This window comes from Pteropus vampyrus, unplaced genomic scaffold (assembly GCF_000151845.1).
Source record: "Pteropus vampyrus isolate Shadow unplaced genomic scaffold, Pvam_2.0 Scaffold253, whole genome shotgun sequence".
Classification (NCBI taxonomy): domain Eukaryota; kingdom Metazoa; phylum Chordata; class Mammalia; order Chiroptera; family Pteropodidae; genus Pteropus; species Pteropus vampyrus.
The window spans coordinates 175,114-189,442 of NW_011889034.1; the positions used below are offsets into that span (position 1 = coordinate 175,114).

General features: G+C 61.1%; 1 protein-coding gene across 3 annotated transcripts in view; it reads left to right on the forward strand.

The window, feature by feature from the left end:
• IDUA (iduronidase, alpha-L-) overlaps positions 1-5,388 on the forward strand; it is a 14,207-nt gene extending 8,819 nt beyond the window's left edge. The window contains exons 2-14 of one of the 3 annotated variants that reach the window (XM_023520223.1): positions 1,146-1,368; positions 1,888-1,973; positions 2,146-2,253; positions 2,511-2,606; positions 2,694-2,896; positions 2,982-3,161; positions 3,250-3,469; positions 3,748-3,960; positions 4,046-4,182; positions 4,265-4,390; positions 4,462-4,538; positions 4,890-4,990; positions 5,128-5,388. In XM_023520223.1, coding sequence (XP_023375991.1) covers positions 1,223-1,368; positions 1,888-1,973; positions 2,146-2,253; positions 2,511-2,606; positions 2,694-2,896; positions 2,982-3,161; positions 3,250-3,469; positions 3,748-3,960; positions 4,046-4,182; positions 4,265-4,390; positions 4,462-4,538; positions 4,890-4,990; positions 5,128-5,234 — 1,800 coding nt within the window. In that variant the 5' untranslated portion in view covers positions 1,146-1,222 and the 3' untranslated portion in view covers positions 5,235-5,388. The remainder of the gene's footprint in view (positions 1-1,145; positions 1,369-1,887; positions 1,974-2,145; positions 2,254-2,510; positions 2,607-2,693; positions 2,897-2,981; positions 3,162-3,249; positions 3,470-3,747; positions 3,961-4,045; positions 4,183-4,264; positions 4,391-4,461; positions 4,539-4,889; positions 4,991-5,127) is intronic. The other 2 variants (XM_023520224.1, XM_023520225.1) reach the window with 2 other exon arrangements.
• The last annotated feature ends 8,941 nt before the right edge of the window (positions 5,389-14,329 follow it).

The following is a 14,329-nucleotide window of genomic DNA, read 5'->3' on the forward strand; positions in this document are numbered from 1 at the left end:
CTGGGGACAAACCTGGGTTGGCCAGACTGTTACTTGGGATGGAGACTGACAGCAAGAGCTGTTTAGGGTGACAGCGACCCCTCCCTGCCCCTCCCTCAGTGTCACACACGAGGGACAAGCCCAGGTGCCACATTGCAGGCCCTCTCGCCATTTCCTGCCTTCCTCCTCACATCTCCTGGTGAACCAGGCATGTCCTCAGGGGAAGCCCTCAGACCCCCGCCAACCCACCTGCCTGTGCTCCTCAGAAGGCGACACCCCCACCTGGGCCTGCTTGCTGCATCTGCCCCGACCCTTGCCTGGGCCTGACCAGGGACCACCAGCTTCCTTACCACGCCGCCAACACCAGGCCACGTGGGTAAATCCAAGACTCGCTGCCAGCTGATCCCTGCGTCCCCACTTCTGCCCGCCTAGCGGCTGGAGCTGCGATCTGGGGCGCTGTGCTGGGCCCGCCCTTCCCGGCTCACCACGAGCCTATCAGAGGTGCTGTCCCCTCACCTGAACCCACTCTCTTGCTCCTCCTTACCGCCTCTGTGGCCACGGCCTGATCTAGGTGCCACACCTCCCCCTGGGGGACTGTCTTCTGGCTCCAGTTAGTCGCCAGAGGGACTCTTTCAAAACATCTTGGCAAAGGCAAAACTTTGGGGACAGTGAAAAACCTGTTTTCCGGGAATGTTTGGTGGAGGGAGGGATGAACAGGTGGAGCTCCGAGGATTTAGGGCGGTGACGTGCTCTGCAGGATACTGTCATGGTGGACACGTGTCTTTACACCTTTCCAAACCCATGGAGCGCACAATACCAAGAGTGACCCTGACGAGCACTGTGGGTGACAGGTGATGACGACGTGTCGGCTCAGGGCCGTCCATCGCAACGCGTGTCCCACTCTGACCCCGACGGGCGGCTGACGGTGGGCGAAGCGTGCAGGTGGGCGGACGGGAATTTTCTGTACTTCGATTTTGCTGTGAACCTAAATCTGCTGTAAGAAAAATCAGTCTTGACAAGCATCCCGAGAGTCGTGGCGCTGCTCCGCGTAGACCCCGCAGAGGGCTCCCCATTTCGCCCTGAGTCAGGGACCTCACCCTGCGACCTCCTCTCTGCTGCCCAGGTGTGCATTTCTGGGCCTCATTACGAGTTCATTCCTACCTCAGGGCCTCTGCTCTTGCTGTCCTAGCTGTGCCCCAGGCACAGTCATCACGGGCTTGTCCCATCACTGGGGAGGTCATAGATGCTGCCTTGGAGAGCCCCCCCCCCACGCCTGACCCTTGGCTCCCTGGCCATCCCCTTCGCGGCATGTCCGATTCGAGTGATCTCCTGGTGGTGCCTCGTCCCCTCTCAGAACGCGAGGCCTGAGGGCACTGGGCCCCCGTATGGGTAGGTGCAGGGAGGGAAGCCTGCCCTTCCCCCTTTCCGGCCTGTCCATGTTGCCTCTTGCGGGGTGGGAGGGGGACAGGGTACTGCTGAGCCCAGTCTGGGGCCCTAGCCTCCGGGGGACACAGAGAAGCAGGGCGTGGCACCACCAGGCCCTGTCAGGCTCCGGTCCCACAGCCCCCTACTCCAGCACCGTCAGCTCTCTTCAGGACGCTTTGTTCTCCCTGCTCCACCTGTTACGCCTTTTCCTAAAGACCGGCCTGCTCATCCTCACCCCCAGCCCCAGCTGTTCTGCGGCCCTGGAGGCTTCGGGGTGGGGATCCCAGGACGGGCACTCTAGTTCATACTAGGCTGTGAGTGACCGATAGGCCTCCATAGCGGGTTTTTCTCAAGGGGAGAGGCCCACTGCATCTGGAGCTGAATCCTGTGTGGCACCTTGCTGGCTCCCTACCTGCGTGAATGTGGTCACTGTCCCAGCCTGGGCCCACTCTCCCCACCCTGGCATGACCTATCCTCCTACAGGGACTCGGGTGGGCAAAGCCTGAGCTACAACTTCACCCACCTGGATGGGTTCCTGGACCTTCTCAGGGAGAACCAGCTCCTTCCAGGTAAGTGGCTGCCCATGGGTGCCTCCTCCCCATGAGCTGGCTGGCCCCTCTGGGTCCTCACTGGTGGCCCACCCGACTGGCCCTGGTGCTGGCTGGTGGAGCGGGGTGGGCGGAGCCTGGGCACTGTGTGGGCACCGGGCAGCGGCCAGCTGCCTTCCTGTGCTGCATGCAGGCTTCGAGCTGATGGGCAGCCCCTCTGGACGCTTCACTGACTTTGAAGACAAGCGCCAGGTGTTCGAGTGGAAGGACCTGGTCTCCCTCCTAGCCAGGAGATACATTGGTGGGCAGGGTGCAGGCTGGGGGTGTGGGCGGCCGGGCGCTCCTGGGCAGGTCGCGCTGTGCCACCTCAGCCGCGACGCTGCTCTTCTGTGATGGACCCGCACCTGCTGACGGGGTGGGGGGCGGTGACGCCAGGCGGGGGACAGGCTCGCACCCAAGCAGACAGCCCCCAGCTGTCTCTGCCCCTCCCCGGGAGCAGCCAGGGTCACCCCCTTGCCCCAGGGGAGGGGCCCTCGCGACAGCACGGATACTCTGCAGGGAAGTACGGACTGGAGCACGTTTCCAAGTGGAACTTCGAGACGTGGAATGAGCCGGACCATGGTGACTTCGACAACGTGTCCATGACTGCGCAAGGTGGGCAGGGCCTCCTGGGGTCCCGTGGAGCCGAGGGGTGGAGGGCGCCCAGGTGCGAGGGCGACGACTCCCTGGTCCCTCCCCCAGGCTTCTTCAACTACTACGACGCCTGCTCCGAAGGTCTGCGTGAGGCCAGCCCCGCTCTGCGCCTGGGCGGCCCCGGCGACTCGTTCCACCCGCCGCCGCGCTCCCAGCTGTGCTGGGGCCTCCTGGAGCACTGCGTCCGCGGCACCAACTTCTTCACCGGGGCGCTGGGCGTGCGGCTGGACTACATCGCCCTCCACAAGAAGGTACGGCCCCCTGGGGCCCTGCCGCCCCTCAGCCGCTGTCAAGTGGGTTGACCCTGGCCGCGCTGAGGCCCGCCGCTGACCGCAGGGCGCGGGCAGCTCCATCTACATCCTGGAGCAGGAGCAGGCGGCCGTGCGCCAGATACTGCAGCTCTTCCCCGAGTTCGCCGACACCCCCATTTACAACGACGAGGCCGACCCGCTGGTGGGCTGGTCCCTGCCACAGCAGTGGAGGGCTGACGTGACCTATGCGGCCATGGTGGTGAAGGTGGGTGCATCCCCAGGCCGGCCCCCTCTGGGGTGGGGGGGTTGGGAGGGGTGGGCGGCCGTGGTCCCAGCTGCAGTGACTCCCGCAGGTCATCGCTCAGCACCAGAACCTGCTGGTGGCCAACACCAGTTCCTCGCACGTCCGCTACGCGCTCCTGAGCAATGACAACGCATTCCTGAGTTACCACCCGCACCCCTTCTCCCAGCGGACGCTCACCGCACGCTTCCAGGTCAACAACACGCGCCCGCCCCACGTGCAGCTGCTGCGCAAGCCGGTGCTCACCGCCATGGGGCTGCTGGCCCTGCTGGGTGAGCCAGGAGGGTCTTGCGTCACCGCCAGGCTGGAAGGACACAAGGCCGGCCTGGCGCACCCTAGGCAGAGGCCGCCTTGTGCAGGGCTGTCACTTCAGGCCCCAAGTGTGGGTGGGGGGCTGGGTGGATACGCCTTGTTGGGGCATGCGCATGCTTCCTGCAGCCGGGCCTCCTGTCTGGGGACCCCCTGTGGAGGAGAGCAGGTGGAAAGCCAGGCCCTGGGAGGGCAGAGGGGTGGCGACCTCTATATAGTGACCACCACGCACACCCGACAGACGGAGAGCAACTTTGGGCCGAGGTGTCGCAGGAGGGAGTGGTGCTGGACAGCAACCACACCGTGGGCGTCTTGGCCAGCGCCCACCAGCCGGCCGGCCCTGCCGACGCCTGGCGCGCCACGGTGCTGGTCTATGCAAGCGACGACACCCGCGCCCACGCCAACCGCAGCGTCGCCTTGACCCTGCGCCTGCACGGGGCGCCCCCGTGCCCTGGTGAGCCTGGGTCCCAGGGCTGGGGGGTGGGGCTCGCCCGCGGCGGCTGTGTCCGGCGGGGCGGGGCCTGGATGGGGCGGCCCAGTGTCTGGCTCCGCAGGGCTCGTGTACGTCACGCTGTACTTGGACAACCGTCTCTGCAGCCCGCACGGCGAGTGGCAGCGCCTCGGCCGGCCGGTCTTCCCCTCGCCGGAGCAGTTTCGGCGCATGCGTGCGGCGGAGGTCCGCGAGAGGGGCGGGGTGAGGGGTGGGGCGGGGCTGTTCCGGAGGTCCCAGGGCCCTGAGGTCCCGCCCCTGTCCCCAGGACCCCGTGGCCACGCCGCCGCGCCCCTTCCCCGCCAGCGGTCGCCTGACGCTCCGCCCCGAGCTCCCGCTGCCCTCGCTGCTACTGGTGCACGTGTGCGCGCGCCCCGAGGAGCCACCAGGCCAGGCAAGTGGCAGCCCGCCCTGCCCCGGCCCCGCCCACCGCGTACCCCTGTCACGGCGCCTCCTTCTTCCTAGGTGACCCGGCTGCGCGCTCTGCTCTTGACCCAAGGGCAGCTGCTTTTGGTCTGGTCGGATGAACGCATGCGCTCCAAGTGCGTGAGTGTGGTCGCCTTCATACTGAGCTCCTTCGGGCCACAGTGCCCGCGCGGCTACCCCGCTGTAGCTCCCCTGGCCCTCACCCCTGCTACCCGGCGGGCTATGCCCTCCTCCCCTCGCACACCTGCCCCCACAGAGAGCCCGTGACGTCACCCGTCTGCTCCCTGATGCCGGGCGGGCGCACCTACAGGGGACGTTGCAGGTGGGCTCAAGCTCCCTCCCCCAGCCACCGTGGCTGTCGTCATTGCAGGAAAAGTGCCCTCAGACCGCGGAGGGCCAGGAGTGGGGCTGGAAGGAATAAAGCCTCCCAACCGGGACCTGAGCCCTGGTCCTGACACCTTCTGCAGGTGCCTGTGGACCTATGAGATCCAATTCTCCCCGGACGGCCAGGTGTTCGCTCCCATCAGCAGGAAGCCATCAACCTTCAACCTTTTCGTGTTCAGCCCAGGTGTGTTTTCCACCCACTCCTGGGCCTCGGCACAGGGCCTTGTGGGGCGGGGCCCAGGGCCTTGCAAACCCAGAAGTCAGGGGGCTGTAGAAATTTGGGGTAGACTCAAGAACACGTATGTACCTTTGTGTCCCTAGACACAGCCGTCGTCAATGGCTCCTACCGGGTTCGAGCGGTGGACTACTGGGCCCGGCCAGGTCCCTTCTCGAATCCTGTACGGTTCCTGGAGGTCCCTGCCCTGTGAGGGCCACCACTGTCCAGTGACTGTGAGCATGTGCTGAGCGGTGAACCCTGGGCAGCCAGGAGGAGACGTGGGCTGGACCACCACCAACCACCAGTCGTCAGCTCTATTCACCCCCTGCTCCCCTCCCCCACCCCCTTAAAGTGCCTTTCCATTCGGTGGTTTTGGAGTGGCTTTTGTGGAAGGACCGGCCGAAGCAAGCCTTCCTCGCCCCGCTCCCGCTCACGCTGTCGTGCCCTCCTGTGGGTGTTGGGGTGGGAAGCAGGTTGGGCACAGACAAGTCAGCGGATGGAGGAGGCCAAGGCGCAGCTGCTTCTCCCAACTGCTCACCGCGGGGCGTGACGGCCTCGTTCTCGTCCTTGCCTCTGGCCCGTTCCACAGAGCATCCCCTCGGAGGGGATGCGCCCGCTCCCTGAGGCCCAGCTGGGCTGCCCCTGGCCCCTGCCAGGCCGTCTGGCCCTGACTGTGGTCAGCAGCAGAAAAGGCCAGCAGTACCCACAGCAGGTTGTGCCTGCCCCCACAGACATCCTGGCTCCATACCTGGGCCCAGAAGGAAGTTGATGGCGTGCCCAGAGGCAGACAGCTTGGGGACTGTTCAGAAAGTGTGGGCAGGGGCAGGGAAGCCACAGAGGTTGTCCAGAACCCTGGCCTCCCCAACTCCAGGACAGACAGAGCAGGTGAGGGAGCATTTACCGGTCCAGACAGGTGCGGAGAGCTGGAGAGCCCCCCTGGTGAGGGCCGTCCCTTCCTCTCCACTGCCCTGGGCTCAGGTCGGGGACGGGATGAGTCTGGTGAGGCAGACGGAAGACAGGGCCCAGTCAGCCCCGCCAGCTCCCCCGGACCTACCCGCGCCTTGTCTGTGTCAAGTTCAGAGGCCACCAACTGCATTGTCATGGGCCAGAGATATTGATTTGGTCAGACGTCCATCTGAACCCCAAGCCAGCAGGTATTCCCTACGTGCCTTTCCCTATGTGCGTGCCTGAGGGCTCGGGGCCCTGGCTCTTGTGTCTTTGTGGGGCACTGTCACCCACTGACTGTTGTTCCCACACGAGGGCCCGTCACGCAGCCCTGCCTCAGTCAGCTGGGGCTCACATGACAGAAACTTGCGTGCCCCAGCCCTGTCCCCTCAGAGCCTTAGACTGAGGTGTGGCAGGCAGCTTCCTTCCGCGACCTCTCCATGCCTGGCAGATGGCACCTTCTCCCGTGTGTGTCTGTGCGGGATCAGGGCCCACCATCCTGACCTCATTGTAACCACCTCTCTGAAGGCCCTATGTCCAAATGTGGTCCCATTCTGAGGTGCGGGGACACAGCTCAGCTCACAGCACTCACCCCATTTCTCTGTAGCAGTCTGGGCCTGTCACCCAGCTGTAGAGCAGCCTCTTTATCTGCTGGCTTGGTGGCCTGAGGACCCGGACAGCTGGGGGCCACCTCAGCTTCCAGTGTGCTGGGAGGCCGTTGGGTTCCCTGGCAGACTGCAGACCTGCCGAGTGGAGACCCACATGGCCGTGAGGGTGTGGTGGCCCGTGTGTCTGGATGTCTGCCCTTCAGCTGTGGGTTCTAGACCGCTGCCACCTGTCCTGGGGGCAGGATGGACCCCTCCTTCGGAGCTGATTGTAGCTCCAGGACAGTCATCTGCTTTGTCCCTCTGTCCCCGGGGGTAAGTTACCTCTTTGATTGTGGCTCCATGTAGTCAGTAGCCACTGGGTTGCCGGTGCGTCCCCACCCTCCAGCCACACAATAGTTCGCTTTGGTCTTTACTGGTTTGGGTTGGGCTTGGAGCCCTGTGGAGGGCTGGGGAAGTCCGCGTGATTGGCTGGTGCACAGCCTCTATCCCAGGGCCAGGGGAGGTGGTCCCTGGGATCAACACACCCTGTCGATGAGAGTCTCCATGTAGGGGACACTCCCAGGATCGATGTGGGCGCTTCTGTGGGACAAAGCACCCTCACTCTGCGTCTCCCCAGACTTCCTTGTCCAAACTTCTCATCTCAGTCTTCCTGAATCGGGCTAACTGGTCAGCCTCTTGGGTGCTGCCCATTGGAGAGCAAGCTTGGGGCGGATGTGCCACCTCGACTCCTCCCACTACGATGTGGGTACGTGTACACAGGTGCCCGCCCGCCCCTCTGCACCCTCCCTTCTACCCCGGCAGCTGGCAGGAAGCTCCTCCAGCAGCACCCGTGTGGCGAGGGTGGGGGCAGCTCAGCGGAGCTGGAGCCCCATCCAGCGCATGACTCGCCGGATGCTCTCAGGTCGCCAGGGTCTGCATTTCGGGACAGATGCTGCGTGCACTCGGCTCTCGCTGGGCGCTCTGGGCATTCGGCCACTCAGTAAGCCGGGTCGGACCTCCCCAGAGCTCAGTGCCAGCCTGGGGCTGCTTTCCGAGCCGGGGGCCGCTGCTCGGAGGAGGAGCTGGTCCTGCTCCAGGGCGCCGGGGGCGCTGCTCCACCTGGCATTGCCGGAGGTGCCTCTGCCGATGGTGCTTCAGGCGATGTGGGCTCAGAGGGGCTGTCTGCTAAGCACCCTGTGTCATGCCTTTACTTCCATGGAGCCTTTTCTTGCCAACATGACCTGTTGTTGCCCAGGAAATAGGTCTGAGCAGCAGACGTGGTCCCTGCATTCCCAGATCCAGCCCCACGGGGCACTGTGCCTCTGGGGGTGCGCGTGTGAGGTGCAGCGAGTCATCTCACCTTGAACAGGTCGTAACACTTCCGACCCTGGGCTCCCTGACCTCCACGAGGCCCTCAAGCTCACAGGGTGTGCCCCCACTCTCTGGGGAGCACGCATGTCACAAAAGCTGCAAGGTGCTTGTTACCTCTCGCCCACCCAGTCCAATCAGTGTGATGTCATCGAAGAAGCCCAGCTCTCGGGGTCATGTTAAGACAGTGGGACGGCTGTGCCGACATGCCTCACGTGGTGGCAGAGTGCTGCTGGTCTCTTCTGTGATGGAGACAGAAAATATGGCATTTGCAGGTCAGCTGCATGTTGGGTGCTTGTGGCTGCGATTTCCTCCAGTAAAGATACTGCACCCAAACCTTAGCCGTGATTGTCACCATGGGCTACACTGTGTCATCTGTCATTCGACACCAACCTGGCAAGTTACGTGGGGAACACAGAAGGAATCCCCTGCGTCTGCAATGCTTCTGCTGTGGGAGCTAATTTCCGCAGCTTCCTCATGGAGGGTCCAGGGTGGGGAGGGGGCTTCCCAAGCAGCCCGCCCATCACAGGTCAGGGGACCAACGTGGGGACGCTGCCGTGGGTGGCTCATGAATGTTGTGCATGTGACCAGCGATGATGGATCTCGAGGCTGGGAACCAGCTAGGAGTAAGGCCAGAACGCAGTAAGCCCCGGGCAGCCAGTACGTCCCCTCCACGGGGCAGTCCCCGAAGGTGGCCGCCGGCGCCCCTCCGTGCCCGCAGTTGTGCTGGTGGCTGCATCCGGACCTGTCGGGGATCCTCCACTCCATCATGGCCTCCAGGTCCTACGGGCGTAAGTCTGGGGCAGATGCCGGCCCTGCAGCCTCACTGTGGGGGCGCCAGGAGCGCCCAGCAGACCCACGGTCAGCATGTGCTTCCAGCAGCACTTGGGGAGACCTATGTGTTTCGTTTTCTGGGACCCTATTTGTCAGCTGACTCACATTTGACAAGGACCCCTGAGGGCCCATTGCCTCAGAAGCACATATGTGGGGGAGGCCCCCGGGTCTAGCTAAGATGTGGGTCTGACTTGCCAGGTGCCGCTGGCCCTGGGGTCACGCGTGGGAACCAGTGGGGACGGAGCTGCAGGCCAGGGTGAGGCCGGCAGGTGTCTGACCTTCAGGCCACTCCTGGGGCTTTGCCAGCAGCTCCCCTGAGGTGTCTGCGCAGTGTTCGAGGTCACCGCCTGCTGCCCAGGCTCCGGCTGGCACCATCGGCTAGGCCTGGGGGGCCGATCTCCTTTGGTCCTGGAGGCAGAATAATGGCCCAGTGGTCCCCATGTTCCTCCCGGATCTCAAGGTGCCCCCCCTTTCCTCGTAAATCGCTGCTCCTCAGCCAACAAAGGCCTCGTCCAGGCCCAGCCGTCTGTCGGCCGCCGCACGGAGCCCTGGGCCCTGTGGCCACCCTGCCCCCTGTGTCGTGAGCTCTGTTTCACTCCCCGCTTTCAGGGGAGAAGGAGGGAGCCCTGTCTTTACAAACAGCTGCCAGCTGCCCGGTGATTCCCATCGGCAAGCTCCACCCCGGCTCCTTAGATCTGTGGGTCACCCGGTGCCAGGACCCTTGTGGAGGGTCTGTGTCCTGGGGCCACCTCTAGTGCTGGTGGCCCACGGCCAGGACCCAGGCCAGGACAGGCCCACACCAGTGAAGGGCTGCTGTGCAAGAACTCTTTGCAGGGGTGGGTCAGGGAGCCTCCCTCAGGGGACAGGGCAGCAGGGCGGGTGTCACCCCTCCCAGGTGTGAAGGGGGAAGGAGGTGGCCCCACCGGCCTGAGATCTCTGACCTCTGACCTCCACCGCTTCCATGTTCTGCATAGACGAAGCCCAAGGAAGCTGTGGGCGGAAGACTCAGATGCCACCATGTACCCGGGTGCGACCTGAGCCGTTCTCGGGGGGATGGGGAGGGGCTGAGAGGAGGGCTGTCCTGAGCGTGGTGGCCCACAGCCCAGAGGGGACACTGGGTCAGCTTGGGCAGCGGTGGGCGTGGACAGAGCTCCTGGGTGTCACCCTCCCATGGCTCAGCGGGGCCCGGGGTGCAGCTGCCAGGGCCCATGCACCCCACCCTCCCCTTGGCTGTGGGCCCCCTGGGGTTGGCACGGGTGGCCCCCTCCCTGGCCGAGGCCGAGGGAGGCCGTGGACAGCCCAGCCTAGCAGCCTGGAGAGGCCGGAAATCCCCTCCTCCGGGACTCCCGGGACCCCCACTCCAGCGGGAATGGCAGAGGTCCCTCCAGGTGACATTATGCATAGGCACCATGCAGGAGGGGGCCGTGGATGCCAGCATTGCCCCCAGCTCCCACCCCACACCCAGACCACTGCCCTGGGGGGAGCTACAGAGAAACCCAAGAGGGACACTCTGGGCCAATGACAGCGGCCACCCGGCTTCTCCATCGGGGAGGCTTGTCCACCCATCAGGACGGCCTGGCCTGACCAGTGTCCTCCCTGGCCTTGGGCAGGGATCTCCTCGGAGGGGTCAGGGGTGCACATCTACAGGGGACTGGGGCCCGACCTTGACAGCAGTGCTGGTCAGCCCTGAAGCTCTGGCCACGTCCTGTGACGGCCAGCCGTGAAGCAGGACCGGTGTCACCAGCCACACATGGCGATCGCTGCAGGGCTGGCTAAGCATTTGAAGGGGACTCTAGGTCAGAGCTTAAGCCAGCCCCGCAGTGTTCCCCGAAGAGGAAGGAAAAAGTGGACCTGGGCCCTTCAAACAGTGGTTCGGGATCAGAGCCACGGACGAGGGAAAAGGCCCCGTGAGGTTCTCAAGTTGAAACGCAGGTCACAGGAGAGAAGCAAAAAGGGGTCGTCTGTGCGTGAACACGTGTGGGATGACTGACACCCCTCCTCCAGCGCGGCACATTCACCCCCCCGCCCCGCGCCACGGAGACCACTTTCTAAACACCTTAGAAACACCCTGACCGAGGTATAACTGACCCAGTGAACTGCACTGTTTAAAGCATGGACTTTGATGGGTTTTGACACAAGCATGACCACGATCCAGACAGTGAATGACCCGACCGTCTCACGCCCCGCCCCCGCCCCGCCCCCGCCCCGCCCCCGCCGGCCTGGATCCGCTTTCTGTCGCTAGATCGACTGGCTCCTTTTAGAATGTTATACAAATGCCTTCACACGCTTTCTGGACGGACTTCTTTCACTCGGCACAGCTGTTTTGAGATGCACCTGTGTCGCTGCGGGTGTCAACAGCTCGCTCCTTTTTCTCGCCGACTGGGCCCCATGGGACGGGGTCCGACCGTGGGTTCGCCCATGTGCGGCCCACGGACACGGGGGCGGCGGCCATTGTGGGGCTCCTCCAGACATAGCGGCTGTGGACAGTCGGGTCCAAACCTCCCTGCAGACATGGGCCTTCCCCTCGCCGGGCGGGCGCCTGAGAGGCAAGGACTGCATTGCTGGGCCAGACTGGACGTGCGCTTAGCTTCGAAGACCTCCCTGAAGGCATTTCCAGAACGACCCGACCGCGGGCTGCCCGCAGCACGGTGCGGGAGTCCCAATCCCGCAGCCCCGATGACCAACCTGTAGGTACGGCTTCTGCGTCTTGCAACCTTGCGAAGTGAGCTGTTACTAGCTCAGTGCCTTTTCTTCTCGTAGGTTCTGTGGAGTCACCACATAGAAGTAGAGGGGCATGTCATTTATAAACGGGGAGCATCTCGCTTATTTCTCTCCAGCCGGGCCGGGCCGGGCGTCCGGCCGAGCGCCGGACAGTGTGGGACGGGCAGCCCGTCTGGGTCTGATTTGGCGGAAAGCGTCCGACTCGCAAGCCTGGCTGCGATGTCAGCCGCGGTGTCTTTGTGTAGATGTCTTTCGTCAGGCCGGGGACGTCCTCGGCCTAGTTCGCTGACAGCTGTTTGTTTGGAAATCAGGAATGGGTGCTGGATTCCGTCCAGTGCTTTCTCCGCATCTACTGAAATAATCGTATGCTTTTCCTTTCGCGTGACATGGTAAGTTACATCAACTGGTTTTCCAGTGCTTAACCAACTTTGCATCTCTGGGGAAATCCCCACCTGATCATGAGGTATTATCCTTTTGTTTTACATTGTTGGATTGGATGAACTACAATTAAAAATGTTTCGCATCTCTGTGTTCGTGCCAGATTTTCCTCTGCAGCATCGGCTCTCCGCTGCGGCCTTGGCCTCAAGGCCAGGCGGGCTTCGGCCGCTGAGTTGGGTGGTCCCCCTCCTCTTTGCTTTTCTGATAGTGTTTGTGTGGATTAGGTTTTACTTCCCCCCAAATGTTTTGTAGACTTTCTCAGCAAAGCCCTCTGGGCCTCATGTTTTCTCTGGGAGAAGGTTTTTAACTAAAAATTCAAATTATTTAATAGTTATAGTCAGGCTTTTATTTCTCCTAGAGTGAGCTTTGGTAGATTTTGTTTTTCAACGAATTTGTCCATTTCATCTAAAGTGCCAAATTTATCGGCACGAAGTTATTCAAAATATTTCCAATTGTTCTTTTGATTGCATAGTATCTACAGTAATGTTACTTCTCTGTCTTCTCCCTTTTTTTCCAGATCCATCGGTAAGAGATTTATCGATTTTATCGATCCTTTCAAAAAAATCAGCTTTTGGTCGCCTTATTTTTCTTTATTGTTTTGTGTCTTCTGTTTCATTGGTTTCCAATGAGATCTTTACTATTTCCCTTCTCTCGTGGCCTTCGGGGTTCATTCGTCCTGATTTTCTCTAGCTCGTTTGGATGGGAGCTGAGGCCTCTGCCTGGAGACGGGTTCTGTGCCGCGCAGATGTCTGAGCTGTAAGTTTCACTCTGAGCGCTGCTTTGCCTGCTTTCCGCGGACTTCGCTATGTCATCTTTGCATTTCCATTCAGTTCAACGTAATTTTTAATTTTCCTTCTGGTTTCTTCTTCAATACATGGGAAATTAAGGAGTGGATTGTTTGGTTTGCAAATATTGGAGGACTTTCCAGGCATCTTTCTCCCTCTGATTCCTAATGTGATTCCAATGAGGCCGGAGAGCGTTCTTGGAACGACCCGAATGATTTTAAATTTACTGAGACTTGTGGCCCAGGACATGTTGGATGGTTCCATCACCGTGGGCCACGTCAGTTGACAGTGTTGTCCAGATCTACGTTCCGCGTGGTTTTCTGTCCACTTGTCGAATCCGACGCTGAGAGAGGAATGTTGAGACCTCTGAGTATAATCGTGCATTTACCCGTTTCTCCTAATCAGCTTTGCTTCATGGGCGTCTCGCTCGTTGTTAGGCGCATGCACCTGGAGGGCCACGATGTCCCCGCGATGTCGAGGGTGTTACCAGTTCGTCACGTTTATCTCTGGCGACGCGCTTGCCCTGCAGTCCGCTCTCTCCGAGCCCGGCGTAGCGCTCCGCGTTCCTTTCGCGGTGTTAGCGCGGTGCATGTTTCCCATCCTTCTACTGTTAAGCTGTTTGTGTCTGTGTTGGAAGTGTGTTCTGTGTCGGCGGCATATAGTCGAACCTTGCTTTTTCCTCCCCTGGTCACCTCTGCCTTTTCATTGGGACGCTTGGATCATTCACGCTGAGCGCGATTCCCGATGGGGCTGGGTTTAAATCTACCGCCTTGGTGTTTGTCTTCTATTTGTCTCGACTGTTCTTTCTCCCTCTTTTTCTGCTTGATTTTGGATTATCGTTTTTTAAAAATGGTTCTGCCGCCTTCGTTGCCTTGTTAGCTGTAATGTTTTGGTAGGTTTTAGTGGTGGCTTTGGGATGTAAAACTGTCCGTTTTGACTTGTTGTCGTGTCTCGTAAGTGACGTGCAGCGAAAGGCCCTCGCGACACGGCGCTTTCGCGTCCTCTCCGTGCTGTTGTCACGCATTCTGTATGGCATGAACCCCACAAGGCATCGATGGGATTTGTGCCTTAAACAGTCGATTGTCTTTTAAAGAGATTTAAATAACAAGACGAATGTTGGGGGCTTACTCGTGTAGTTAGCATTTCCGGTCCCATCTTCCTTCTGCCCAGAGGACGCGCCTGCACAGCGCTTGCAGACTTGCTGCTGGCTAATTCTTTCAGCTCCTTGTGTCTGAAAATAATCCTTATTTCACCTTTGTTTTCAAATGGTATCTTTGCTAATAAAGCGTCCGAGTCGACAGGGTTTCTTTCTTCAGAATTTTAAAGATGTCGCTCCCTTGTCTTCCCGCTTGCATTGTTTCCTCAGCGAGACACCCGCTCCTTTGTCCCTGCGTACGAAATGCTCCTTTTTCCCTCGGGATGCTTCCAAGCTCTTCTCTTTACAGCCGTCTTCCGCACTTTGAGAGCGACGTACCGTGTTTCTTGTGCTAAGTTCTGTTGAGCTCTTGGGAACTGTGGGTTCGCGTTTTTCATTACATTTGGAAAAGTTCTGGCCATTTTTTCTTAAAACATTTTTCCTTTGCCCCGTCTCTCTCCTTTCGCGGACGGGGACTCCAGTTCCATTCGCA